This window comes from Bos javanicus, chromosome 9 (assembly GCF_032452875.1).
Source record: "Bos javanicus breed banteng chromosome 9, ARS-OSU_banteng_1.0, whole genome shotgun sequence".
In the NCBI taxonomy this organism is placed as follows: domain Eukaryota; kingdom Metazoa; phylum Chordata; class Mammalia; order Artiodactyla; family Bovidae; genus Bos; species Bos javanicus.
In genome coordinates, this window is record NC_083876.1 from 40,008,413 (window position 1) to 40,034,806 (window position 26,394).

General features: G+C 38.8%; 2 protein-coding genes across 6 annotated transcripts in view; one reads left to right on the forward strand and one right to left on the reverse strand.

The window, feature by feature from the left end:
* The window catches only part of METTL24 (methyltransferase like 24), a 153,753-nt gene that overhangs the window by 110,188 nt on the left and 17,171 nt on the right, over positions 1-26,394 (forward strand). For 2 of the 5 annotated variants that reach the window (XM_061427605.1, XM_061427609.1), the window contains one exon: positions 13,469-15,463. In XM_061427605.1, coding sequence (XP_061283589.1) covers positions 13,469-13,783 — 315 coding nt within the window. In that variant the 3' untranslated portion in view covers positions 13,784-15,463. Of the gene's footprint in view, positions 1-13,468; positions 15,464-18,506; positions 19,038-26,394 lie in introns of those variants that run through there. The other 3 variants (XM_061427606.1, XM_061427607.1, XM_061427608.1) reach the window with 3 other exon arrangements.
* Positions 22,279-26,394, reverse strand: part of CDC40 (cell division cycle 40) — a 48,161-nt gene continuing 44,045 nt past the window's right edge. The window contains exons 15-16 of the mRNA XM_061427585.1: positions 25,315-25,459; positions 22,279-24,250 (exon numbers count right to left, since the gene is read on the reverse strand). Coding sequence (XP_061283569.1) covers positions 24,073-24,250; positions 25,315-25,459 — 323 coding nt within the window. The 3' untranslated portion in view covers positions 22,279-24,072. The remainder of the gene's footprint in view (positions 24,251-25,314; positions 25,460-26,394) is intronic.

A 26,394-nucleotide genomic window follows, 5' to 3' on the forward strand; every position in this document is an offset into this window, starting at 1 on the left:
GTCTAGGGCATAAGAATTCTACCTATTTTGCCCATTGTCAGATGGAAATGTAGTTGAAACTATTTTCAATGTCACCTGCCAATGTGCTGTATAGAGATGATTCTTAACTATCATGTTTGAAATATCTCTGTATATTTCCTGTACAAACCTTTAATTCTATCCCTGAGTTATCTACCCAAACATAACTGCTACGGTGCAGACAAGGCACATTTTAATGTTAGATTAAACATGATAATGTTAACTGAGGGGAGGGGTGTGAAGGGATTATGGACTACATTAAGAATTGGTAAAATTAATAGCTAACACCAAAGGAGCACATACTCTGTGTTAGGTGCTGTGCATGGTGAGTTATGTACATTTCTCCTTTAATCTCAAGAAAGCCCTGTAGTAGAAAGCCTGTTGTTTTCCTCTGATCCATGGGATAAGGCAACTGGCCTCAGAGGCAAGGTCCCAGGAACTTCAATTTTCATAGAAAAGTGCTCATGGGCATAAACACACATTTTTTTGTACACAGTTTCAAGGAGTTACAAGCCTCACCAACACCTTGATGATATGTTTAGGAATCCCTGAGCTAACTGTATGCTAATTAAGGAAACAACTGGTGTTGGGAAAACAACATATACCTTCTCAGGCCAAAGATTACCAGCGTGTAGATACTTTCTGCATGTGCTTATGAGGTCAGTTCAGTTCAGCCGCTCAGTTGTGTCCGACTCTTCACGACCCCATGGACTGCAGCACGCCAGGCCTCCCTGACCATCACCAACACCATTACTCAAACTCATGTCCATCGAGTCGGTGATGCCATCCAACCGTCTCATCCTCTAGTGTCCCCTTCACCTCCTGCCTTCAGTCTTTCCCAGCATCAGGGTCTTTTCCAATGAGTCACCTCTTCACAACAGGTATCCAAAGAATTGGAGCTTCAGCTTCAGCATCAGTCCTTCCAATGAATATTCAGGACTGATTTCCTTTAGGATTGACTGATTGGATCTTCTTGCAGTCCAACAGACCTTCAAGAGTCTTCTCCAATGCCACAGTTCAAAAGCATCAGTTCTTTGGTGCTCAGCTTTCTTTATAGTCCAACTCTCACATCCATACATGACTACTGGAAAACCCATAGCTTTGACTAGATGGACCTTTGTTGGCAAAGTAATGTCTCTGGTTTTTAATATGATATCTAGATTTGTCATAGCTTTTCTTCCAAGAAGCAAGCATCTTTTAATTTCATGGCTGCAGTCACCATCTGCAGTGATTTTGGAGCCCAGGAAAATAAAGTCTCTCACTGTTTCCATTGTTTCTTCATCTATTTGTCATGAAATGATGGGACCAGATGCCATGATCTTAGTTGTGCTGAGGTCAAGTCCTTTGAAAACCATAAAAACTCAACCAATGTCATCAGCTAAGTCCAGTGATTCTCAGTATTGTCTAATGGTTCTCAAAGTGTCATCCTTCAACCAGTGACATCACTATCAGCTGGGGTCCTGATGAAAATGCAAACACTCGGGCCCCACTCCAGATCCACTGAATCAGAACCTGTGCGTTCACACCTCCCCCCGCCCCCGCCCCAACCACTGGCCTCAGCTGATTCATGTGATGCTCACTTGATGTATCTGATGCATGTGATACTCTGAACAGCACTATCCAATAGAACTTTTTATGATCTTGGAAATTCAAGCAGTTGCCTGGTGCTTTCCTTGTTGCTATCTGACTCTGTTCTGGGCCAGGCCCCTTTTTGCCACTTCAATCCCGCCTAAATTTGTTCTTGGTTCCTTTCTGTTGCATGTCACCAGTAGACCTCTGACTTTTTTTTTTTTTTATTGATGGATAATTGCTTTACAGAATTTTGTTGTTTTCTGTCAAACATCAACATGAATCCCTGCTGACTTCTTTATGTGTCACTGGCTCACCCATTTCTGTCCCTGACCTACGTTTCTGCTGCTACATGTTATCCCAGTCCAGAAGTTTCTCGCCTAGCAGCTTCAGGTTAGCTCCTTTGGAATAGGCTAGATATTTGACAAAATAAGTCTTTGTTTGTAAATGTTTCCCTAAATTCCTTTAAAATTCATTTACAGAGTGTTGCTCCCTGTAGAGGTCACTTCTGTGAGCTGATTACTACATAAAATTATTTTCTTTTATTATTAGTTCAGAATTGGTCCTACATTAGCTTAGAGTGACCCTTCATATTTCCCGTACTATGCCGGGCAAGTCTTATCTCCCATTTCTTAGTGGTAGCAGATATTCTGTAATGTTACATTTTTTCCAACGAATGGTGATAATGGGGCCTGATTTAGTGTGTTTAAATTCTAAGGCTCTTAAAGACGTTTTTAATCCTCTTGTTCATTTAAGATGGATTAATTTCTTCTGTTTTTTTTACAAAACATGATCCTCTTTCTAATGTGTTCATTCAGGTTTTAATTTTGTAGGTGCAGAGATATATCTTGCTTTAAGAAGATGCTATTTAAAAGCCTGAATGTGCCTTGGTTTAATCATTAAATAACTTTTCATAATTAAACTAAAAGAGGTTGTATTGATAAAATAATTTTAAAATTATGATTGAATATTGACCTAAACCACAGTGAGTATGGAGAATGAATATAGCATTTATTTTTAGGGTGGTAGGTAATTGCTGATAGATTAATATTAAAATATTAAAATTTGTGAATTTTAATTTTAATTTAAAATATTAAAATTTGTGAATAACTCAGTGAGTAGTTAAATCAGATCAGATCAGTCACTCAGTTGTGTCCGACTCTTTGTGACCCCATGAATCGCAGCACGCCAGGCCTCCCTCTCCATCACCAACTCCCGGAGTTCACTGAGACTCACGTCCATCGAGTCAGTGATGCCATCCAGCCATCTCATCCTCTGGCGTCCCCTTCTCCTCCTGCCCCCAATCCCTCCCAGCATCAGAGTCTTTTCCAATGAGTCAACTCTTTGCATGAGGTGGCCAAAGTACTGGAGTTTCAGCTTTAGCACCATTCCTTCCAAAGAAATCCCAGGGCTGATCTCCTTCAGAATGGACTGGTTGGATCTCCTTCCAGTCCAAGGGACTCTCAAGAGTCTTCTCCAACACCACAGTTAAATAAATAATAATTTAAAAAATAGAGCCTAATTCCAAAACTCAATTTCCACACTCTTTTTCAGGAATCTGTCTTTTACAAACTGTGAGATATATCTGTAAATGCCATATACATAGTATATGATTCTGGCTTCAAAACCAGACTGCCCATGTTAAAAGCAAGCAGCTGTGTTTGTAGGTCAATTGTGGCACAAATGAAAGAAGTCCCTTGTTCTGTGTTAGTTGATTGATAAGCTGTGTGGTTAATATTGACATTTTATTGGTGTTATGTAGTTTTGGCTTTTAGCCAGAGATTTTGATTAATATAATGATTAATTAGGATGGCGATTATAAAGGATGGTAAAACACTTGCTCCTTGAAAGAAAAGCTATGACAAACCTAGACAGTGTCTTAAAAAGCAGAGACATCACTTTGCTGACAAAAGTCCATATAGTCAAAGCTATGGTTTTTCCGGTAGTCATGTATGAATGTGAGAGTTGGACCATAAAGAAGGCTGAACACTGAAAAATTGATGCTTTCAAATTTTGGTGCTGGAGAAGACTCTTGAGAGTCCCTGGAGATCAAACCAGTCAGTCCTAAAGGAAATCAACCCTGATATTCATAGGAAGGACTGCTACTGAAGCTGAAGCTCTAATACTTTGGCCACATGATGTAAAGAGCTGACTCATTGGAAAAGACTCTGATGCTGGGAAAGATTGAGGGCAGGAGGAGAAGCGGGTGACAGAGGATGAGGTTAGTTGGGTGGTTTGGTGACATCATTGACTTAATGAACATGAGTCTGAGCAAACTCTGGAAGATAGTGAAGGACAGGGAAGCCTGGAATGCTGCAGTCCATGGGGTCACAGAGTCACACATGACTGAACGACTGAACAACAATAAATAACCAGTTTGAAGCTTTAACGCACATTTTATGGGTGGAAGAGAGAATCTATCTCCTTTTAAAGGTTTAATATGGAACAATAGGGAGCTTCCCAGGTGGCACTAGTGGGAAAGAACCATGCAGGACACCCAGGTTCAATCTTTGGGTTGGGAAGAACCCCTGGAGGAGGGCAACCCACTCGAGTATTCTTGCCTAGAGAATCCCCATGGACAGAGGAGCCTGGTGGGCTACAGTCCATAGGGTTGCAAAGAGTCGGACACGACTGAAGTGACTTAGCATGCACACACGCAGCACAATAGATAAAGCGTTTTCATTAAAATGTTTTAAATAAATTTTATATAAAGACAGTTTAACATATACTTAGTTAAAATTGATTTGCTTGTTTTTCTCTTCTTTAAATGGCATGCAGTTTTTTGTCTACTCTAGTGAATCACCGGGACATAAAAACATAGGTTTGTTTAGGAATGCTCCAGAGTATCATGTAGCTTTAGGATAATATAAACAAGCCAGTGATGGCCTAACTAATAACAGTGGAGGGGATTTTTGTGGTGTGTCTGTCTGCACAGATTCCCAGTCTTAGCACAATCTGGTTTGTCCTCAGTTTCTCGAGAGCAGTGACAGGAAGGGGCTACTGGTTAGTAAAATTATTAAGAGTGTAAACTGTGTCTATGTTTTGAACCTGCCAGTTCTCTTCTGGAAGTATTCATATTCTAGGGAAAGAATTGAACAGGCTTAAATATTTAGCTGCAAGTTTATTGAACACCTCAGTTGACAACATCATCCAATTGGAAAGAACCTAAATGACCATTAGAAGGGGGATTTGATTAAGTAAATTAAACCAATATCAGATCAGATCAGATCAGTTGCTCGGTCGTGTCCGACTCTTTGCGACCCCATGAATCGCAGCACGCCAGGCCTCCCTGTCCATCACCAACTCCCGGAGTTCACTGAGACTCATGTCCATCGAGTCAGTGATGCCATCCAGCCATCTCATCCTCTGGCGTCCCCTTCTCCTCCTGCCGCCAATCCCTCCCAGCATCAGAGTCTTTTCCAATGAGTCAACTCTTTGCATGAGGTGGCCAAAGTACTGGAGTTTCAGCTTTAGCATCATTCCTTCCCAAAAAATCCCAGGGCTGATCTCCTTCAGAATGGACTGGCTGGATCTCCTTGCAGTCCAAGGGACTCTCAAGAGTCTTCTCCAACACCACAGTTCAAAAGCATCAATTCTTTGGCCCTCAGCCTTCTTCACAGTTCAACTCTCACATCCATACATGACCACAGGAAAAAGTTGTTAAAAACACAAGTTATAGACGGAGGCTTCCAAAAAAATTTTTTTTCTTAGCAGGAAATCTCTTTATCAAGCACAAATTTGCAAAGGATTCTAAGCATATAAAAGAGAGAAAAGGGGAGCTGCTCCTGTTGAACCAAGGTGGAGGGTCTGTTCCTCCCCCGCATCTGCCTCAGTACTGCAGGGGCCTCACTCACCTGCATCACATTCTTATGAAAGCTCCCAGGGACACTGTTTGAGAGAACATTTTAGTTGAAAATGTGTTGGCCTGAAAAAATATTCATGGTCTGTTACATTAAAAAGCAAATTTAAAACAGTATAATTCTAATTTTATAAACAGCATGTGTATCTGAATTATTCCCATGTAGGCTGTAAACTGTGTGTTTTGTGCGTGTGTGTGTGTGTGTGTGTGTGTGTGCGTGTGTGTTGAAGGCAAAGAAAAATGTCTTGCAAGAAATATACCAGGTGTTTTTAAACTCTAGATCACAGGTATTTTAATTCCTTTTCTTTTTGCTTATCTTTAGCTTTAATTTTTATATAATGACTTTGTACCGTTTTTAAGGTTTATTTAGTTTTGGTTGTGCTGGTCTTCACTGATGTGCTCAGGCTTTCTCCAGTTGCACTGAGTGGGGGCTACTCTTCCTTGTGGTGCATTGGCTTCTCACTGCAGTGGCTTCTCTTGTGGAGCACAGGCTCCAGGCGCACGGGCTTCAGGAGATGCAGCTTGAGGGCTCTAGAGTGCAGGTTCAGTAGTTGTGCTGCATGGGCTTTAGTTGCTCCAGGGCATGTGGGATCTTCTGGTGAAAACGTGAAAGTCTTAGTTGCTCAGTAGTGTCCAACTGTTTGCAACCCCATGGACTGTATCTCGCTCACCAGGCTCCTCTGTCCATGAAGTTCTCCAGGCAAGAATACTGGAGTGGATAGCCATTCCCTTCTCCAAAGTATCTTCCCAGACCAGGGATCAAACCCGCGTCCCCTGCATTGGCAAGTGGATTCCTATCCACTGTACCACTAGGGAAGTCCCGTACTGTTGTAGTTGTTGTTGTTTTATAAGAAAATATTTTTGGTTAAATATACATTAAAATCTAGAAGTCACAGCTTTGGAATATATAGTATTTGACACTATGCAATTAACTTTTAACATTTCAAAAGAAGGTTTGCATAAATGGCACTTGGTCTCTGTTCTAGTTATCTCCTGCTACATTATGAGTCACCCGCAAAACTTAAGTTTTTTAAAACAACAGTAATTGATCATTGATCTCTCCCAGTTTCTGGGGGTCAGTGTTTGGGGAGGGCTTTTTTGGGTGGTTCTGGCTCAGGGTCTCTTGTCAGGTTGCAGTTGGATGGTGGTTGGAGCAACTGGGGTCGGTCAGGCATCACTCTCTGCAAATTGATTCAGAGTCTCTTTTGTGTGGTCTCTCTGCAAGGGCTAGTTTGGGCTAGTTTGGACTCATAGCATGATGGCCTCAGGGCACTTGGACACTGCCTTGTGGCTGAAGTTTTTAAGAGAGAGAGTATCAGTGAACAAAGCCTGTGCTTGGGTATCATCACCTAGAGTCACTTCTACCATACTTTAGTAGTCACTGGTCACGAGTCCATCAATATTCAAGGGCAGGATCACAGAACAGGATGCATAATTGTGGAGCTGAGTACAAAGTGAAAGTGTAGGGTCACTTGTTCAAAACATATTAAGAAATTCAAGTCAGCAAGAGTAGAGCATGAAACCAAATGTTGAGCCCTTCTAAGTGTGGGGCCTGGTGTGACTATGCAGGTTGCCCACCCCAAGAAGCCATCCTTGGGGAGGGAACATCAACTTCATCTGTTGGTGGGAGGAAGGTCAAGGCCATATTGTAGAAAAGCATGTGAGATGGGATTTAATGGTGAGACCATCTTTGCAAAATAAAATCTGCCACAGATTTTAATCGCCTTCAATTAATGTGAGGTGGCTCACATTTTTACCACCCAGCACTGGAGTTAGCAGTTAGTTATGGAGGAAGACAAACCTAGACAGTGTATTAAAAAGCAGAGACATCACTTTGCCAACAAAGGTCCATATAGTCAAAGCTATGGTTTTTCCAGTAGTCATGTATGGATGTGAGAGTTGGACCATAAAGGAGGCTGAACACTGAAGAACGGATACTTTCGAACTCTGGTGCTGAAGAAGACTCTTGACAGTCCCTTGGACTGTAAGGAGAATGAACCAGTCCATCCTAAAGGAAATCAGTCCTGAATATTCATTGGAAGGACTGATGCTGAAGCTGAAGCTCCAATACTTTGGCCACCTGATGTGAAGAACTGATTCATTGGAAAAGACCCTGATGCTGGGAAAGATTGAGGGCAGGAGGAGAAGGGGATGACAGAGGATGAAATGGTTGAATGGCATCACCGACTCAATAGACAAGTCTGAGCAAGCTCTGGGAGATGGTGAAGGTCAGGGAAGCCTCGCATGCTGTAGTCCATGGGGTCACAAAGGGTCAGACACGACTGAGTGATTGAACAACAACAATGGAGGAGGAGGAACTGCTGATCTTCTCCAGCAGCTGGCCTGCATCAGCAATAACAGGGATGGATTTTAAAACTCTTTCTGAAGAGATACTGGTTGCTTCTAGATAGTGTACAGCAAAAGTACCTGTTTTATATCTGTTATGGACTGAATTGTTTCCCCACCAAAATTCACCCTCAATATGACTGTGTTTGGTGACAGAGCCTTTAAGGAGGTAATTAAGGTTAGTTGAAGTTGTTAGAGTGGGCTGCTGTTCTTGTAAGAAGAGGAAGAGATAGCAGGAGTGCTCCTGATACAGAGGAGAGGACAATGCCCTCATTGTCCATGTGAGGACAGTGAGGAAGCAGCCATCAGCAAGCCACGGGGAGAGGCTTCCGGAGAAATCAAATCTGTTTACACTTTGATGCTGGACTTTCAGCCTTCAGAACTGTGAGAAGACAAATTTTTGATGTTAAGCCACTCAGTTCGTGGTATTTTGTTATAGTAGCCCTAGTAGACTGACATAATATCTAGGACTTATACATATACTTGTTCTTTTCAGAATTTTCTTTATTAGTCATCCTTAATTCATTGGATATCCCAGATTCTCTGTCAGCTTCCAAAGAAAGCCAGATCTAATAGAAAATGCCATGTTTTAATTAACCTGCCTTTTTTGGGGGGAGGAGGGGCCACACTGAGTGGCTTGGAGGATCCTAATTCCTGAATCAGGGATTGAACTCAGCCTTTGGCAGTGAAAGCATGGAGTCCTAACCATTGGATTGCCAGGGAATTCCCTAATGTCCTTTCCTTAATAATATTCTGATGACTAAATGCTTTATTATTCAGTTTTCCTGGAGTATTGCTTGTGTCCAGTTAAGGCTCATGTCTATGGTAATACTGTAGTTCATTCATGGATTTGTATATAAAATAATATTTTTTTCAAAGATTGAAGTCAAGTATATGCAGACATGGCCATGAACAACGACCATCTCACTCTTTCTATGTATGCCACTCCTCCTCTCAAAAGGGGCATCTGTTTCATCTCCCCTTGAATCTGAGCTAGCCTTGTGGTTTGCTTTGGCCAATAGAATGCAGCAGAAATGACGCTGGTGATTTCCAAACCCAGGCCTTTAAAGATGTTGCAGCTTCCACTTTTGCCCTCTCGCTAGTCTGCAGGCATGTAACAAAATCCGCCTACCCTGCTGGAGGGCCCTCTTGAAGGGGAAAAGACTCAGGTGGGGAGTGTAGGCATGAGGAAGCTGACTACTTGAAGGAGTTCTAGAGGAGGGAAAGGAATGAGTTAGGGAACAGGAAGGCATCAAAGACAAGCTGCACCTGCTAGGCCTCATTGTGTGGCTGAGAAAGACCCGGGGATTGAAGCATAGGGGTTTTATGACGGTGGTTTGAATTGGCTTTGGAGGCTTACTGATCTGCTTTAGGTTTGACACTTAGCAAGACTGGAACTTTCAGTGTTGGCTGGGGTAGGGACGGACAGGATAACACCCACAGTTCCCTCAGATAGCTGCTGGCGCTTAGATCTGTGGTACAAGACACTTTCCCTAGGCACTGGCCCCAGGAAATGGGCTCCTGAACACATACTACCTTGCCAAAGCTCTATAGCAGTAGCAATCCTCCCCACTCCCCCCCGCACAGCCACATGCATATGCTGAGGTCGAAACTCCTAGCTCCTCAGAATGGGATCTTAACTGGAAATAGGGTCAGGGTCAAGACAGACAATAATTAGTTTAAGTGAAGTCATAATGGTGTAGGATGGGTCCCTAATCCAGTATGACTGGTGTCCTTATAAAGGGGAAATTTGGACTATAGAAACAGGAATAACATTGTGTAAGATGAAGACAGATCAGAGCCATGCAGAGGCCAAGGAATGCCAAAGATTTCCAGCAAACCACCAGAAGCTATGAGAGGGACATGAAACAAAGCATCCTCTATAGCTCTCAGAGGAACCAACACTGTTGGCCACTTTGATTTTGGACATCTAGTCTACAGAACTCTGAGACAGTAAATTTCTGTTGTTGAAGTCACACAATCTGTGGCACTTTGTTATAGCAGATCTAGCAAGCTAATAGTTGTGCCAATAAACTTTACCACCAACCCCCCTTTCCTCTCATCTTTGCAGTTCTGGGTGGATGAACACAGGATAAACTTGTACCCATGAAGTGGGAGCTGTCAGATAGCCTCACATCTTAATCCAGTTAAAATTAAAATTCTCATTTCCTCAAGAAATTCTATTAAAGGTGATTTATTATATATTTCAGGCACAAAGGAAAGGAGGTAACTTTGATGGGACCTCTGAAGTTATGCTAAGTAGGCTGCTTCATCTACTTTCTTTGAGAATATGTCTGGTTATTCCAGAGTTTACAGAGAGCTAACATTTAGTTGTTTTTTTCAAGAAACCTGATTTAACCTAACTGTATTAGGATTGGCACTTGATTATTCTGATATAATAATTTGCATGATTTTTAGTGCCATAATTGTTGAAAGCTGATATTAAAATGTTAAAAGTGGCATATCTTATTCAGAGATGTTTAGCACCTTATAATAACAATAATATTGGGTGCATTATGCAGTAATAATGGAAATTACACTTGCAAAATTGTTGTGGTAATAGAACATTCTAAAAGGCAAGAAATAGAAAAAGCACCCTGGAAGAGAAGACCATGTTTTATTCATGGCTTTTTGGCTATCTGCGCTCCGAGGCTGGAAGATAGGAAAGAGCTGTGGCCTCCTCAGTACTGTGTTCTCCCTGGGCTGCATGGTCGAGATCAACTTATATCATTCTGATGCTGCTGCTAAGTCACTTCAGTCATGTCCGACTCTGTGTGACCCCATAGACAGCAGCTCACCAGGCTCCCCTGTCCCTGGGATTCTCCAGGCAAGAATACTGGAGTGGGTTGCCATTTCCTTCTCCAATGCATGAAAAGTGAAAAGTGAAAGTGAAGTCGCTCAGTTGTGTCTGACTCTTAGCGACCCCATGGACTACAGCCTACCAGGCTCCTCCATCCATGGGATTTTCCAGGAGAGTACTGGAGTGGGGTGCCATTGCCTTCTCCAATCATTCTGATAGAAATGGAGAATTCTATCACTGGATTAAGAAGCGGGTGGGGAGTGTGGTCACATTTGAAATACTTTTTGTAAATGAAAATTGAATTTCTAAAGAAAGCATGCATTTACTATGACTTAACCTAATTATTTTTTCCCAGTTGCTTATAACTTTTGATTAATAGCTTATTTTAAAAATATGTTTGGAAAGAATATGTTAGGTATGTTGGTGGCTTATTTAAAAAATATGTTTGGAAAGAATATGTTAGGCATATTCCCCTATAATTCATCAGTATAGTTTTTAGGTCAATTTTAGGCTGATTAACTTTATCCTGCCCCTTTAATACTTTAATTTTTATAGATCACATTCAATATATTCAAACTCAGAGAAAGTCATGGTGAGAAATGAATCTATAAAGAAACCTAAGAAATTCTTCACTGTGTGAATTGACACAACAAATATTGGCTTTGAGTTTTGGATATTTTCTGTATAAATTAGAAAATTTTGTGAAGTTTTGATTTAATGTTTCTTTCAGCAGCTTACTTATCCTAATTCAGGAATATTCTGCTTAAAACTTCAAAGATTAAACAAAGCCAAGGGATGCACCAGGGCAGCAGAAATGACAAAAGAATGAATTAGCTCTGTTGTATCCAAGTCATGAGAATTATTCCAGCCTTGTGTATGTTCACATGGAACCTTTTCTAAAAGGTCAGTTCCTTTTAGAAAAGAAGATTGTTTTTGTCTTTTTTAAAACTTTTTCTCTTTGATTTTAGAACCATTGAATTTAAGAAAAAAAGCTGGTTTATGGATATCTAGGCAACCCACTCCAGTGTTCTTGCCTGGAGAATCCCAGGGACAGGGGAGCCTGGCGGGCTGCTGTCTATGGGGTCACACAGAGTCGGACATGACTGAAGCGACTTAGCAGCAGCAGCCTTTTCCAAGGCCTCTTGATAGTCTTGGGGTTGTTACTGTCACCGTTTCCCTGGTGGACCAGGAGGTACTGTTCAAGGCAAGAGAGTGAAAGCCTTTCCTGACGGGTCTCAGGATGCAGGGCAAAGATCATTTTCTTAGAGCAATTGTATCTAAACTCCGTGTTAACTTCTCCAGTCAACTCTGAAATCACATAAGGAATTTTACCACTGGCAGCCTCATGTCTCAGCTGCAAATGAGAAACTTGTTAAATAGACATGCCCTGAGAGAAAGGAGAGGCTGGGGTAGGATTGGTCTTGGTTCTTGTCTATTCTTCTGAAAAGTCACTTTCAAGGCAGAACTTTGGTAACTTCAGTTGGCAGCTTCCTGAAGAGCTGTTTGGGGTTTTGTTGTCACCTCTTGGAACTATAGGCTTTGTTCTGTTGCAGTGATTCCTTCCATCTTAATTATTCCGGTTTGTGTCTGAATGTGCCAGCCTTCTTCTGTGTGATCAAATTATCCCCTTTACTCCCCCTTCCCCCATTTCTTGGCAGCAGGAAAGTCCTTTTTACCAAATCCTTGCCTACCTAGAGGGCTGTTTTGCTGAGATAATGTATTTGGGAAAGTGATTCTTTAAGCTGGAAAATGCTCTGCTGTCCAATGTAAAACGGTGATGCTGGTAACAATACTTGGACTCAGAGACCCTTATTCCCTCACCAATAGCACCTTATTTTCCAAACCAAAAGCCTTTTAGGAACTCTGATTTACCATTTTTCCTTTTGTGGTTTATGGGAATTCAATATCATGTCATGATTAAGAACATGGGCCATGTAAACAGACTCAATTCATGTTTCACCACTGTCTCTTCAATTGTGTGACCAAGGATGGGTTACTCTCTGAGCCTGATTTCCTCAGCTTTAAATAGGGATACACCCTTGCAGAATTGTTGAGAGGAGTAAATGAATATTGCAAGGTGAAGCACTTAGCATAGTGCCAGGATATAGAAGCATTTGGTAAGTAATTAGCTTTCATTGCTTTCTGGAGGTGTCTGGTATTCTGTTATTCTAATGGATTTTGTGCAAAGCCAGCAGAAAGGAGATCCTTCTCATAACTTAATGGCAAACTCTCTCCCATTTTACTTTTCATCCTGTATTCCATCTCACCTGGAATGTGAACTTGTGTTCATTAAATGAACAGGGAATGGTTTTATTAATTTTTTCTTAGAATGCTATACTGACATATACTTTTTTAAAAAGTCACGGAATACTGTTAATACTTTTTTTTTTCCAAGTCGAGTATTCAGAGAGCTGAGAACTCTTCCCCTAGCTTTCAATCCTGATGAAATTGGTGGGGGAAAAGGGGTTGTCAAGGTTTTTGAGGTGGTTTCTATAGGCAGTGGCCCTCTGCCAGTCCTTCTCTACAGGCCACCATTCTGCCAGGACTGAGTTCCCCTAAGCAGCATATTGGTTGCTGGGGAGAAACTGTGGACATGGAGATATACATGCTCCAGCATTTCCTTCTTGGACATCCATGCCCACTGGGCAGAGAGTAAAAGGGTCCATCATGATTTCTGGCTGCTATTTCATTATTTGTGTGTGGAGTGAGGTTAGAGAATCATGTCATAAGTGGCCATTTGAAAAAGACTTCTAACTCTAAAATTTGAAAATTTCTGCTCTTTTGGGAAGCAGCTATATAGTGATGCTCCTGATAGCAATGGTATTTTTAACAATGTTTACTGACTCTGCTAATCTCATTTCATCATTTTGTTACAGATTGATGTTCTCAAAGCAGATCTGGAAAGCGCAGAATGGAAAGTTTTGGAAAATCTTATTCTGGAAGATGTCCTCAAGCAAATTGGACAGCTCATCTTTGAGATCCATCTCCACTGGCCCGGGTTTGAGGTCAGTGGCAGTGACAGCAGTGTTGTGCGGTTCTGGTACAGCCTCCTCAAAGAGTTAGAACTACAGGATTTCAGGCTTTTTCACAGCTACAAAGATTTATCTAAACCTCAGCTTTTCCTGAAAAAAGATATTTTCAATGCAAGTAGCTGTTATACTCTGGGTTGGGTGAATACAAGATGGAAATAGGACACAGGATCTCATCAAGAACTCAAGGAAATATTTGCAGCAGGGAACATGTCCATGATTCTAGTTATTGGTTTACTTGTCTAGTCTCCCACTAGCCTGTGACTTGCTTGAGGCAGAGGTTGTGTTATTACCTTTGTAGTACATGTAGCTTGGCACATGGTAGGGAAACAGTTAATACATGTTGAAGGGACAGACATAGGCGTCAATCTCCATCTGCCCAAACCTAGGCTCTTTGCCTATTTGCCTCCAACAGAGTGGAAATGCTTGTCTTTCCTCACCTCAACTTGGAAGATAATCCCCCATTTATCTCAGTTTTCCCTAAAATTAATTATGTATCTATAAACCATGAGTTCACCACCATGAAAAAGAAATTATATAACATTTCTATTTTTACTGGGTTGATGAGATCCTTAAATATGTAGCCTGCTGTTTAAAATAAGGCCTTCCATTTGGTATTCACTCACCTCTTTCAAGGATTTTCTTGTTCACTGTGTCAATAACATTCTTTACAGCCTTGTAGATTTCCGTCATTCCTCCTCAACCTTTGCTGAGGCCATGCTGTGACTTTATAAGAACCACTGATTCTGGTTTCTATGAATGCAGACACACCAAATTCTGTGACTGAGTAAGAAAGACTAAACTATCATGTTCTTCAACTCAGGATTCTTTTTATGTTCAGCCTAAATCCCCTCTGTTCCCATGAAACTAAATACAAAACAGATTTGAGTGTCTTCAAACCTGATTTCTCAACTACAGACTTGCCTATGGTGTTATTTTTTTCTTTAATACATTATCTCCAAAATCAAATGAGATTTTCCTTTCTGTCAATTGACATTCATTGTAAGCCTGTGGCCTGAGGGTCAGATTCTCTCTTTTTCCTGGGACAGATACAGTGTGGTAATACCAAACACACTGTATATATTTTATATATTTTAAAAAATTAAGCAGAGAATTCATATTCTCAATAGTTTGAATGATCTCCAACTTTTCCATCTACAGGAATTAGACATTTACTTCTACAAATGATTTTCAAAAATCCTATTTCAAATAAATTAATTAAATAGTATAAAAATAAATTATTACCTTTGATATATTAAATACATCTTCTGGCATTTTCTATATCCCAAGAGAACAGTAATACATACACTGTTTAAGAAATTTGGGGAGAGCATAGAGTACTGATTACTGCTAGACCTTAATTCCTTATCCCCATTGTTTTACCTCCTTCTACTCTAAACATTCCCTGGGTTGGCTTTTTTGCTTTTTGCAGTGGTTTGAAAATATCATTCCTCAGGTGAGAAGCCAAATATAATAGAGTTATATCGTCTTACTAACTTGACTTCAAAAGGGAATAAGACTTTCTGAATTAGTAGTGAAGATTTTTTAAAAATATAAATGAGGTTTTTTACATTAAAACTTACAGGACACTAACAAAAGTCATTGATGTGAGAGGGCCAGCTTGAATAAGTTAGCAGTTTAGTTGCTTTCAATGTCCCTAGTTGCTTTCAATGTTTTGTACTATTTCAAAAGTACAAAAAGTCCATAAAACTCTAAAGTGGTTTATCTTGTTAGTTTGCATGGTATAGCCTCCAAAACAAAGTTAACTTTAGTCCTAATCCTGTTTGGATTATATCATAAGTTGCCTTTCATTTTTAATAAAAATTTTATATATTAAACACAGTAGATCTTTTTAATTTAAACCTTTTAACCCTTCTTGTACACCAAGGTATGAGGTATACTGCTTCCCTGGTGGCTCAGCTGGTAAAGAAATCTGCCTGCAATGCAGGAGATCCAAGTTTGATCCCTGGCTCGGGAAGATTCCCTGGAGAAGGGAATGGCTACCCACTCCAGTATTCCTGCCTGGAGAATTCTATGGACAGAGGAGCCTGGCAGGCTACCATCCATGGGGTCATGAAGAGTCAGGCCTGACTGAAGCAACTAAGCACATGAAGTATACTAAGTGTCTAGTATGATTAGGTTTTAGATGTATTCATACTCATACCAAGGTTCCTAATTCATGGTCTTGAAGAGTAAGAACATTACTGAAAGCTCCCTTTGTACAGCTTAAGTTACCACTTATTCCAGATTGGTGGTACAGAACATCGACTTCATCACACTATATCTATCTATATATGTATCTGAAGCAAGAATGGGTGTACTGTTGAGAAAAAAATAAAGACAAACTCAAAATAAATCACAAACACACCCACCCACACCTACCTACTTAGGCAGCCTGTTCAATAGTTATTTGTACTTATTTTATGCTTTTTTCTACGACTGTCCTTCATTCCCTTCATAGATAGTTTGAAATTTGTGATGAATATTCTGACTGTTGCTATGGTTTCCCTGCCTCTAGAATTATTATGATTATTGTGTGGGCCAGGGTTTTTTAACCTGAGTGTTATTTCCATTTGGGTTGGATCATTCTTTGTTGGGGGAGGGAAGGAGGGCTATTCTGTGCATTGTAGGATGTTGGGCAGCATCCCTGGCCCTCACCCTGGAGGCCAGGGCCACCACAAAAACGAGACAAACAAAATGCAAAAAACAAACAAGCAGAATCAAGAGCTGCTATTTTCTTAGAGCTTCCTATGTGCCTAATACTGTGCATAGATTATTCCTAATCCTCCAAACAACAGTATAAGAAAGTGCAGTTTTTCCAATTACACAGGTAAGGAAACTCTGAGAGGTTAAGTAGCTTATTTAGATTATTCTAATGGTGGAGTAGTTCACATCTCAGCCTGTCAGATCCCAAAGCCCATGCAGATCCCTCCACAGCGCTGCTTCAATAGCATTTGACAAATGCAAAGACACATTTTTGCCTCCCGGTTAGTAAATGGGAAGGAAAGTCTACTAATATACCAGGACCAGATCTGCAGATCTGTTAGAGTGGGGATCATTTTTGTAGCAGGCAGGTTTAAACAATCTATTCAATTAAAATATGTCCACCAAATGGAAGCTTACTGAAAAATATGGGGTCCCAAAAGCTTCTCTGACAATATATTCAGGTTGCCAAAAAGATCTTGCAAGGCTTGGAAGTGACTCTTGGCCCTGGCTGGTCCCACATGGCTCCTGGATTTCAAGAAGGGCCCAGTCACTTGGAAGTACAGCTTGCATTTCCTTTGTTTCAAATTCGCCTTTGATGTTCAGATATATGAACTCAGATGTGAATATCTGTGACACACATCTCTTAATTAACTCCTACCGGAATTAATAAATGAATCTGAAAATACAAATTTAATAATGCTCTTATCAAATGATTCTGTTTTAGACGAAAGACATATGAGGATGTAAGAGAGTCAGAGGTCAACCTTTAGGCACAAAGTCTATGTCACAATCTGAGATTAAGGTAAAAGAAAAACAATTTTCTCACTCTCCTTTTTCTTAGAATGATGGTATTTTATGTAGTTATAATAGGTTATCAATAAATATCTGTAACTATTTGACATGTTCAAATAAAGGGAGCCAGGAAGACATAAACAAACTTCTGTTAGACTAAAGGTCCACTAGTCTTTGCATCAGGCTAGAACAAAAGCAAATTTATGAATTTACAGTGTTTAGTTCAAATCAGTTATTCATGTAAGCATTTCTGCTTTGGCTATAAGATTGTATTTATTATATAGTAAATACCATGCAAGATTTGTGTTTCCTAAATACTACATGTTTGGATTTTGTAAAGCTTGAATTAATACCAGGGAACCAGACTCATCATATTTCTCCAGATGAAAAATGAAAGCCTCATTGATAATTCTATTGCTACTTGACCATACAGTGGTACCTACAAGCTCAATTATGTAATATAATTCTCTTCTTTTAGCGATAAGTTTGTGTTTGTCTTTAAGCAATAACATAATTCTTTTTTGTACCAGCCAGTTGCTGGTTCTTTGTGAATTCAGTACGTTTAATTATATGCTAAAATATGTTCCTGTTTCTCACATTTAAAAAGGTATTTGAACTTACCACATAAAATTGTAATCCAAAGATTCAATATATTCTTAAACTGCCTACCTTTAGAAATTATAGAAATTATTTTATTGTATTTCTGTCCTTAAGTAAATCAAGCAAGCTAAATATTGTCACATTTTATGTTAAGCACAATACAGGGAAATACCAGTGCTCAACAAATACCTGTTAAAACTAACGCTGTGTTAAACTAGCAGCTTCATATTCTCATAAAATATTTTAAGTTTTTCTTAGTGATAGCTTTTGTGAAATAAGATTGTCTGAAATAGTAAGGGATTTTTTTTCCTGCTAAGTTTAAATTCTAGACTATTTTAATAGAGAGGCTTAGTATGTATATGCTGCTGCTGCTGCTAAGTCGCTTCAGTCATGTCTGACTCTGTGCGACCCCATAGACGGCAGCCCACCAGGCTCCCCCATCCCTGGGATTCTCCAGGCAAGAACACTGGAGTGGGTTGCCATTTCCTTCTCCAATGCATGAAAGTGAAAAGAAAGTGAAGTGGCTCAGTCGTGTCTGACTCTTCGCAACTCCACGGAATGCATGCAGCCTACCGGGCTCCTCTGTCCATGGGATTTTTCAGGCAAGAGTACTGGAGTGGGGTGCCATTGCCTTCTCCTAGGTGGGTATATATCATATAATATCCAAAAGTCTGAGTTCTATAACATTAGTGAGAAACCACAATTTTGTATCAATAAAAATAAGCTATCTGTACAAGAAAATATTATTTTTCAAGGATTGATGTCAAATCAAACATTGTTTCCTCAGGGACCCCCCCTTATTGAAGGCCCCCAGTTATGTTTCCCTACAATGTCTTCTGGGCTTCCCTGATGGCTCAGCAGTAAAGAAGCCGCCTACAGCCTGCAACGCAGGAGACGTGGTTTCAAACCCTGGGTCAGGAAGATCTGGAGAAGGAAATGGCAACGCACACCAGTGTTCTTGCCTGGGAAATCCCATGGACAGAGGAGCTTGGCGAGTTACAATCCACTGGGTCTCAAGAGCTGGACACGACTGAGCGACTAAATCACTACCATCACCACAGTGTCTTCTGTGCTCCCCAGCTTCACACTCCGTTTACTTTCATGAGTCTGCTTATGTGATGACTTTCCCTCCATGAGGGTGGGAGTCATGTCTGTATCCCCAGGGCCTACCATGGGACCTGCTGGGTCAAATGTGCTCCATAAATATTGTTGAATATGAATATAAAGAAAGCTATTTCACATAGGATTTTTTTCAGTGAGATTATTTCATCATTGTCATTGACTTTTTTTCTGATATTAAAAATATCTTTGGAATTTAGATGAATCAGTCTCTCTCTTTTTGGTTAATTTAAAGCACAAGTCCTTTTCTTGACATGGTTGTTTATTACACTACTTGCAGTAGTCCTCATTCCTGATTAAAGATGCTAACCTGAAGATCTTTCTTGACCTTGGGGACTTGAGAGCTATGTAATAATTGAATCAAATAAGTACGATAATAATTAAAGGCTCAAGTATTGTTAGAAGTTATCCTAGGATACTAAACCTCAGTCTTCTTTTCTCATTCCTCATTCTTTTTTTTTTAAACAGAGAACAACTTTTTAGAGTCACTGTGTTAGATCACAACTCACAGTACCATGGAGAATATTTTTCAGTTTATGAGAGAAAGAAAAGTATGATGATGTAAGGCTACTTCTGTCAAGGGCAGGGGCAGGCATTCCTATAAAAGTGATGAAAACCACAGTGGTTTTTTAGGACAAAAAATATTAAGATAGTTTTTCAAAGAGTAAAAAGGAGAGAGAGCATATTATGTTGTCCAGGCTATTTGACTGAAGTCAGAAAAGTCCTTCCCACCACAGTTAACCATTTGGTCTAACTCTAGTGGAACAGGCTGTTAGAATGCCTTTTAGTTACAGGTTCTGTTTTACCAAAGGAGGAAATAAACACAGTCTATTAACTACCTCAGAGAAAGCAAGCTGGAAGCCACAAAAATCACGACACAAATATGACAATTTTAAAATACACAATTAAGTGGAAGTATGTAGAGGAGACAGGATAGTGGGATGAAGGGAGAAAGATTCTGACACTGCTGCTAACTAGCTGTGTGATACCAAGCAATTCATCACCCTTATTGGCCTATTTTCTTATCTTAGGTTGGAATATTTGATTTCTAAGGTTTCTTCTAGTTTAAGAATCTCATTCTTCTAAGATTTTTGTGATTAGAGAAGGCTTAGAGGGTGGTTAGGTAATTTCTTGATTTGTGTGCTATAAAAGGGAAGTCTTAGGATAAATTCAAGAGAAACCAAATGATATGTTTATTCACAAGAAAAGGCCTAGATTAAAGATGAATTCGTTATGATGGCTCTCCAGTCAACAAGTGAAGTACCCTTAGGTAAAGTACCTTTTTAGGCAACACACTTAAGCTCCCAAGATTCTAAAAACCAGAATGTTTCAGACTGCACTTGTTTATACTTGTTTTTAGAATGTTCTAACAAAAAAGTGGCAATATTCAAAGATACTAGATTAAGGATGTATTTTCATGGTGATCTTTCTGTTTATGTATATGTGTGAATATATATGTATGCATGTGTATAGACACATGCGCGCACACACACACACACACACGTTTCTGTATATATATGAATGCCCAAGAAAGAAAAATCTTCAGACACAAAAGGTTCAGAGGGACCCTAGAACCTGAGAGGCAGCAGGAACCTACACTGCAGTGGTCTTAAGAGTTCAGTATAACAGTTAAGGGGCCAGGGGCCTAGAGCATTAGAGATAAGGCTTGTTGTTTGGCGCGACAGGATTGGAGCTGATAACCTGTAGCAGTGGGCCCTTTGGAGGGTGACAATCTCAATGGAAGAGGGTTCTAATAAAGGACCTCTATCCCCTTCTTGCAAGCACAAGGAAGTCTACCCTTCCTGTAGCTCTGTAGAAAATCAAAGTTTGTTCTAAGAATTTGAAACCTTCAGTCTAAGAAATTGAATTTACAATCACATGGTTTGGAAATCCATTAGCTGAAAAATTTAGATAAAAAACTGGTTCTAGGGGGTGCTGTCTCAGAGCAATCTTTTGCTAGGTCATTCATTTACCCAATGATCAAGTAAATATTTGATAACATGAATTTTGAGCCAAGTGCTATGATGGAATCTTCTTTCCATTGGCTCCTCTCTTCTTCTTAGGTCCCCTTAGTATTTGCCTTGTTTATACTGTATTTCATCAGTAATTTTATGATCCATTAAGAAAGAATGCTGCCAATTAAATTATGACACATCACTGATTTTAAAATATAGTTCTATTTCAAAGATGACAAAAATGAGAAAAACATGCATTGTTGATGAAAAATAGCATCAGGTTTCCCTAGGTCTCTTTGAGACCCAAAGTTAATACTGCTGATGGATATTTTGACCTGGATGGCACTTCACACTTCCCTCTCCATACCTGAATTCATTATGGTTCCCTAATCATCCACTACTTTCTTCTGAATTCTGTATCTCAGTAAGGGGCACCATCTCCAGGTAGTTCTTAGTCCGCATTATGAGAAACAGTATTTTTCAAGTAGAGTCTCTATAATTGTTGCTGGTGTTGCAATTCTTACAGCTACCATAGGGTTTGTTATTTCACTGTCCATGTTTTCTTCCAGGTAATTAATAGCTAAGAACATCAACCAGCCTCACAGAGCATCCTCAAAAATCACTCTATACTTTCATCCTTAGAGAAATGCCTGTTTGATACTACTCCATGTTCCTTATCTTAAAACTGGCTCCTTATTAAGGACAAAATATTCCCAGCTTGTGCTTCACTATGTAAATATTCATTAAATTTTCTACCAAAGCATCATTACTATCCTTAACTTTTAGGAAGGAAATCTGTCCTGGGTGTGACAAAAGGGTTGCAGTGAGGAAAACGAGCCAGATGGTAATCACTTATTTTCAGTCACAATATGATCTTGAAATTTTTAATGCTGGAAAAGAACCCCACACATTTGTGTACTCTAAAATAGGTGCAATCAAGACTCAGTGGCACCAACTGAATAAATATGGACTGTGTTAAAACTTACTCTGTGTGCTCTGAGGGCATTGTCCTGTATTTTTGTCATTTATTTAGGATAAGCCCATTAATATACTATACTCACCTTTAAAGCATCATTTCTCCCCAGAAAAATCAAAGTGAAAGTGAAAGTCGCTCGGTCGTGTCCAATTCTTTGTGACCCCAAGGAGCCCATGGAATTCTCTAGGCCAGAATACTGGAGTGGGTAGCCTTTCCCTTCTCCAGGGGATCTTTGCAACCCAGGGATCAAACCCAGGTCTCCCGCATCGCAGGCGAATTCTTACCAGCTGAGCCACCAGGGAAGCCCAAGAATACTAGAGTGGGTAGCCTTCTTTCTCCAGCAGATCTTCCCGACCCAGGAATTAAACCAAGGTCTCCTGCATTGCAGGCAGATTCTTTACCAACTGAGCTATCAGGAAAGCCCAGAAAAATGACCCATTTAAAATCTGCAAATGGTTTAATCTGGTGTCTCAGAGTTGAGACTCAAAAGGAGACTAAGAACAAAAATGTTGATAACACTTTCTACAAAAATGCTTTATTTAAAAATACCATCTTTTTAAAAAAAGAGACAACTTTTATATACAGTTCCTTAGTTTAGAAACAGTTAAAAACACAATAAAATAAACCCAGATTTAGAAGTTATGATTTGTAAAATACATAATACTGGTCCTGAACAAGACAGTTCAAATGTATGATTAATTCTTTGTCCCATCACATTTCAGTAATTCACATTTGTTAAAACCAGTGGTTGGGACTACAGAAAAGCTCCTGATTGAATTTTTTTCCTCTTCAGGAAATGGCAGCCACCCTTCCCAGCAGATCAAGAAGTAGAAATGGCAGCAGCAAGGCAGTGTATTATTTGAGTGCTGTGTCCAAAATACATCTCTACAGCTTTTATTCTCTTTTTAAATTTTATTTGAAATTTATATGTGGCTATGCCACCTGGTCATCTATACCAGGTCTTTTTAAATTTTAATGTTTAAAAATGGAAGTTCGAAGGGCACGGAGTATAAATTGCTCTTGATAGCACAGGACTCAGGGCTAATGAGTCCTAGGATATCAACACTCAACAAGATTCTGGTCTCCAAGTCAGCAGTCTGAGCAGCTATGAGCCAATCTTTTATCACGTGGCACTGAAATATTTCACACTACATTCAAATATCTGATATAGATTTGTAAAAAAGAAAAAAGAAAGGAGAAATGGCTTGTCAAACTAAAGTGCTATTAGCTACTATATTTAAGAAGCTATCTTGATTTCACAATCTGAAGTTAAAAAAAAATCTTTTTTAAACCAATCACAGTCCTTGCTTCTCAAATTAGGAACCCATCTTCCCAGAGTGTCAATTTTACCCAAAGATTTGGAAAGAAGTTTAACATTTTTCTAATCTTAAAAAGTTCTATTGAATATATTCATAAGCAAAATCAGATTAGTTTTCAAGATAAAACATATAGCTTCAAAGAAATTACAGGCTGACATTTTGAACTATGTTCTCACACCCAATCTCCTATGAGGAGTATTTCAATAGTAACTTCTGTGAACAGTGACCTAGGAGACCCTGATTTCTGAAAGTGTAGCCAGGTCCTTACTGGACAGTAAATACAAATACAATTCAAAGTCTTGATTCATTCTCTTGAGTTCCATTTTCAAAAATAATGTGATTCTCTGATTATATATAGTCCTATCTATACCGATCAAGAAGAAAGCCAAGGAAAGAACTCTGGACTGATTTTTATTTTACACTGTTTAACAATTAGAGAAATGCTGCAGTCAGAGAAGATTGCTGGCTTACAACTAAGCAGACACAACATAAGTAATAAAAAAATAATGGAACTCCTGAATCCAAAAGATTAGAACTGACCCATGGGAAATAATGGGAACAGTAATTGTGGGTGGTTTCTATCCTTCTTTTCAGATTCACATTAAATCATATCATCCCTGTTCTTTCCTTTCTGTTGAAGAGGTAATCCATTAGGGATTCCTTCTCAGCTCCTAAAAGATCCTTTTAGTACATCATGGGGGTAAACCCAAACCGCCTGCCAGCAATAACCACCTGTCAAATGTAAAGTCAATGGTCATTCTCTGTATAAATAACATCTATAAAGAACAAAATGAAGTTGCTAATGAAATTATATGAGACAAATTTACAAAGTTTTTTTTTAAAACAATGGTTCAACTTCACAAGACCATGTAAGAAAATCATAACCTGTAAATCAAGTTGTCATCCAACACCTTTAATAATTAAATATAGTTAAATATGATATTGGATCAAAAATGATCCTAGATAGTTTAAGGATTAATCCCATTAATCCCACAATTTAATGAGACCATCCCAACCACAAGTTATGACTTTAGATGTTTCATGAGGATGCCACACTGCACCTATACACACTTTATCGTGAGCTTTAAATCTACTGTAGAGTTTTGTGGTCTTCCAGTCCCAGATGTTTAACTTTCCATTTCCATCTCCTGAAATCACATAGCTGTAATGAGAAGAAAAATAAATTCAAATAATTTAAGCACCTTAAAATGGTAAACAAGATGAGGAACAGAGAAAGAGTTTATATTTCTTACTTTAACATAAAAAAAATCAATGTGACTGTATAATATTTGAATAATAAGGTAGTGTATAAAGCATCCTATAATTTAATCTTCTATCAAAAAACCTCCCCATTGAGTGACCAGTCTAAGACAGAAAAATTACTTTCAACTTGGAAAAGTGGGAGACCCATGGGCCACAGTGAATGCAGGATCACAATCACTCTCTAAGACAGTCAGAAACAGGGGGTCAATTTCACACACATGTAGACCGTGCACACACATGTAGACCACGCACACACATGTAGACCAAGCACACACATGTAGACCATGCAAACACATGTAGGCTCATTCAACTATCATCTTTGTAATTATTTTTGGCTCCAAAAGCTTCTGAATATGTCCAATACTCATTCAAAGGTAGGAGTCTAAGTGCCAATTACCAGGCTAAACATACAAGGTTACGGGAATTTATGAATTAGTGACACCCATATATTTTAGCTAACAACAGTGGAATGAATACAGAGTTTCACTCTTAGAAAGGCTCTAGGCTTCAAAAATCTAGTGTGACTGAGAAACATTCAGAAGCTGGATTTGAGGTTTTAGCACAGAAAAGCTGTAGTGAAGTTGTTAACTTCAACCCCACAATACAGGATTAATTCCTCTGGGGCTCATTGAATCATAGCAATATAGTGATTATAGTCCTCTCAGCCTTGCTTAGAAAAGGAGAAAGAAAGAAAGATATTGCCTATATGGACAGGGACTCATTATGTGCTTAAAGGGCACAGAACTAACAATGTAGAGAGATATACTGAAGAACTTAAAAAAAAAAAGCGCCAAATATAACTATCTTAATTTGTTCTTGTCTTTTATCTGGCATTTAGACAATCTGAACAATTCTCATACAATTACATATATAAAAGTGATTTGTACAGTGTTGCTATTTGTATAGTAGTAGTTTATATCATCATATATGAATACGGGAATAAATGAGAAAGTTTAAACTTACCTCATGTCTGGTGAAAAGTCTACTTGACAAGCATAGCCTGCTACCATATGGCCCTTAAAAATTTTCTTCTTATTCAATCTAAATCTGTTCTGTGCTCCAAAAATTAAGATTTGGTTGTCCATTGATTGGCACGCTAGCCATTTCCCTGTAAATTCAATAAATGAGACATTTTAGAGGAAGACTGAAAAATTTAAAAAGACTTTTATTTAAGTAGGTTCAGTCATTAATATTATTTTGTTTCCAACCACTATATAATAATAGGAAAATAAATTTACCATACTGCCTGTGAAGTGTTACAGATTTGTTGAAAGTGAGAAATATTTGTATTTAATAGAGTAAGGGATTTTGCTCATAAAATCTTGTATCATTTAGCATTTTTCCTATAAAAGCTTTCTTCTGTTTAAATAAGGATATACAAAAACTTCCTGAGTTTAGCATTAATAAAACAAAATTAAATTTTAAGAAATGAAATGAATTTGTAATAAATATAAATAATAGAACCATGGAGAGAGAAAGACTATTTGTGTTAACTACAGAAAGAGGAAAGATGAACTCCAGGTGAGAAAACCTAGGATTATTAAATAAAACTGTACAAAGATATGATAAAAAAAATCTTTAGTAACTTTAGTAAAAAAAAAATTTAATAAAACAATTTTAGTAATACTGTAGTAACACAATGCTTTTTTAAAAAGTTTTATTGAAGTAATAGTTGATTTACAATGTAGCATTTAATTTCTGCTATATAGCAAAGTGACTGATAAACATATATTCTTTTCCATTATGGTTTATCAAAGATATTGAATATAGTTCCCTGTGCTATATGGAGGACCTTATTGTTTATCCATTCTATTATATAATAGTTTGTATCTGCTAATACCAGACTCCAACACCCTCCCCCCATGTCCCTTGGCAACCACAAGTATGTTCCCTATACCTGAAAATATGTTTTTGTTTTATATATATATATTCATTTGTGTTCTATTTTAGATTTCACATATGTGTGATATCATATAGTGTTAGTTTCTCTCTTTCTGACCTACTCCACTTAGTATGATAATCTCTGTTGTTATTTAGTCACTA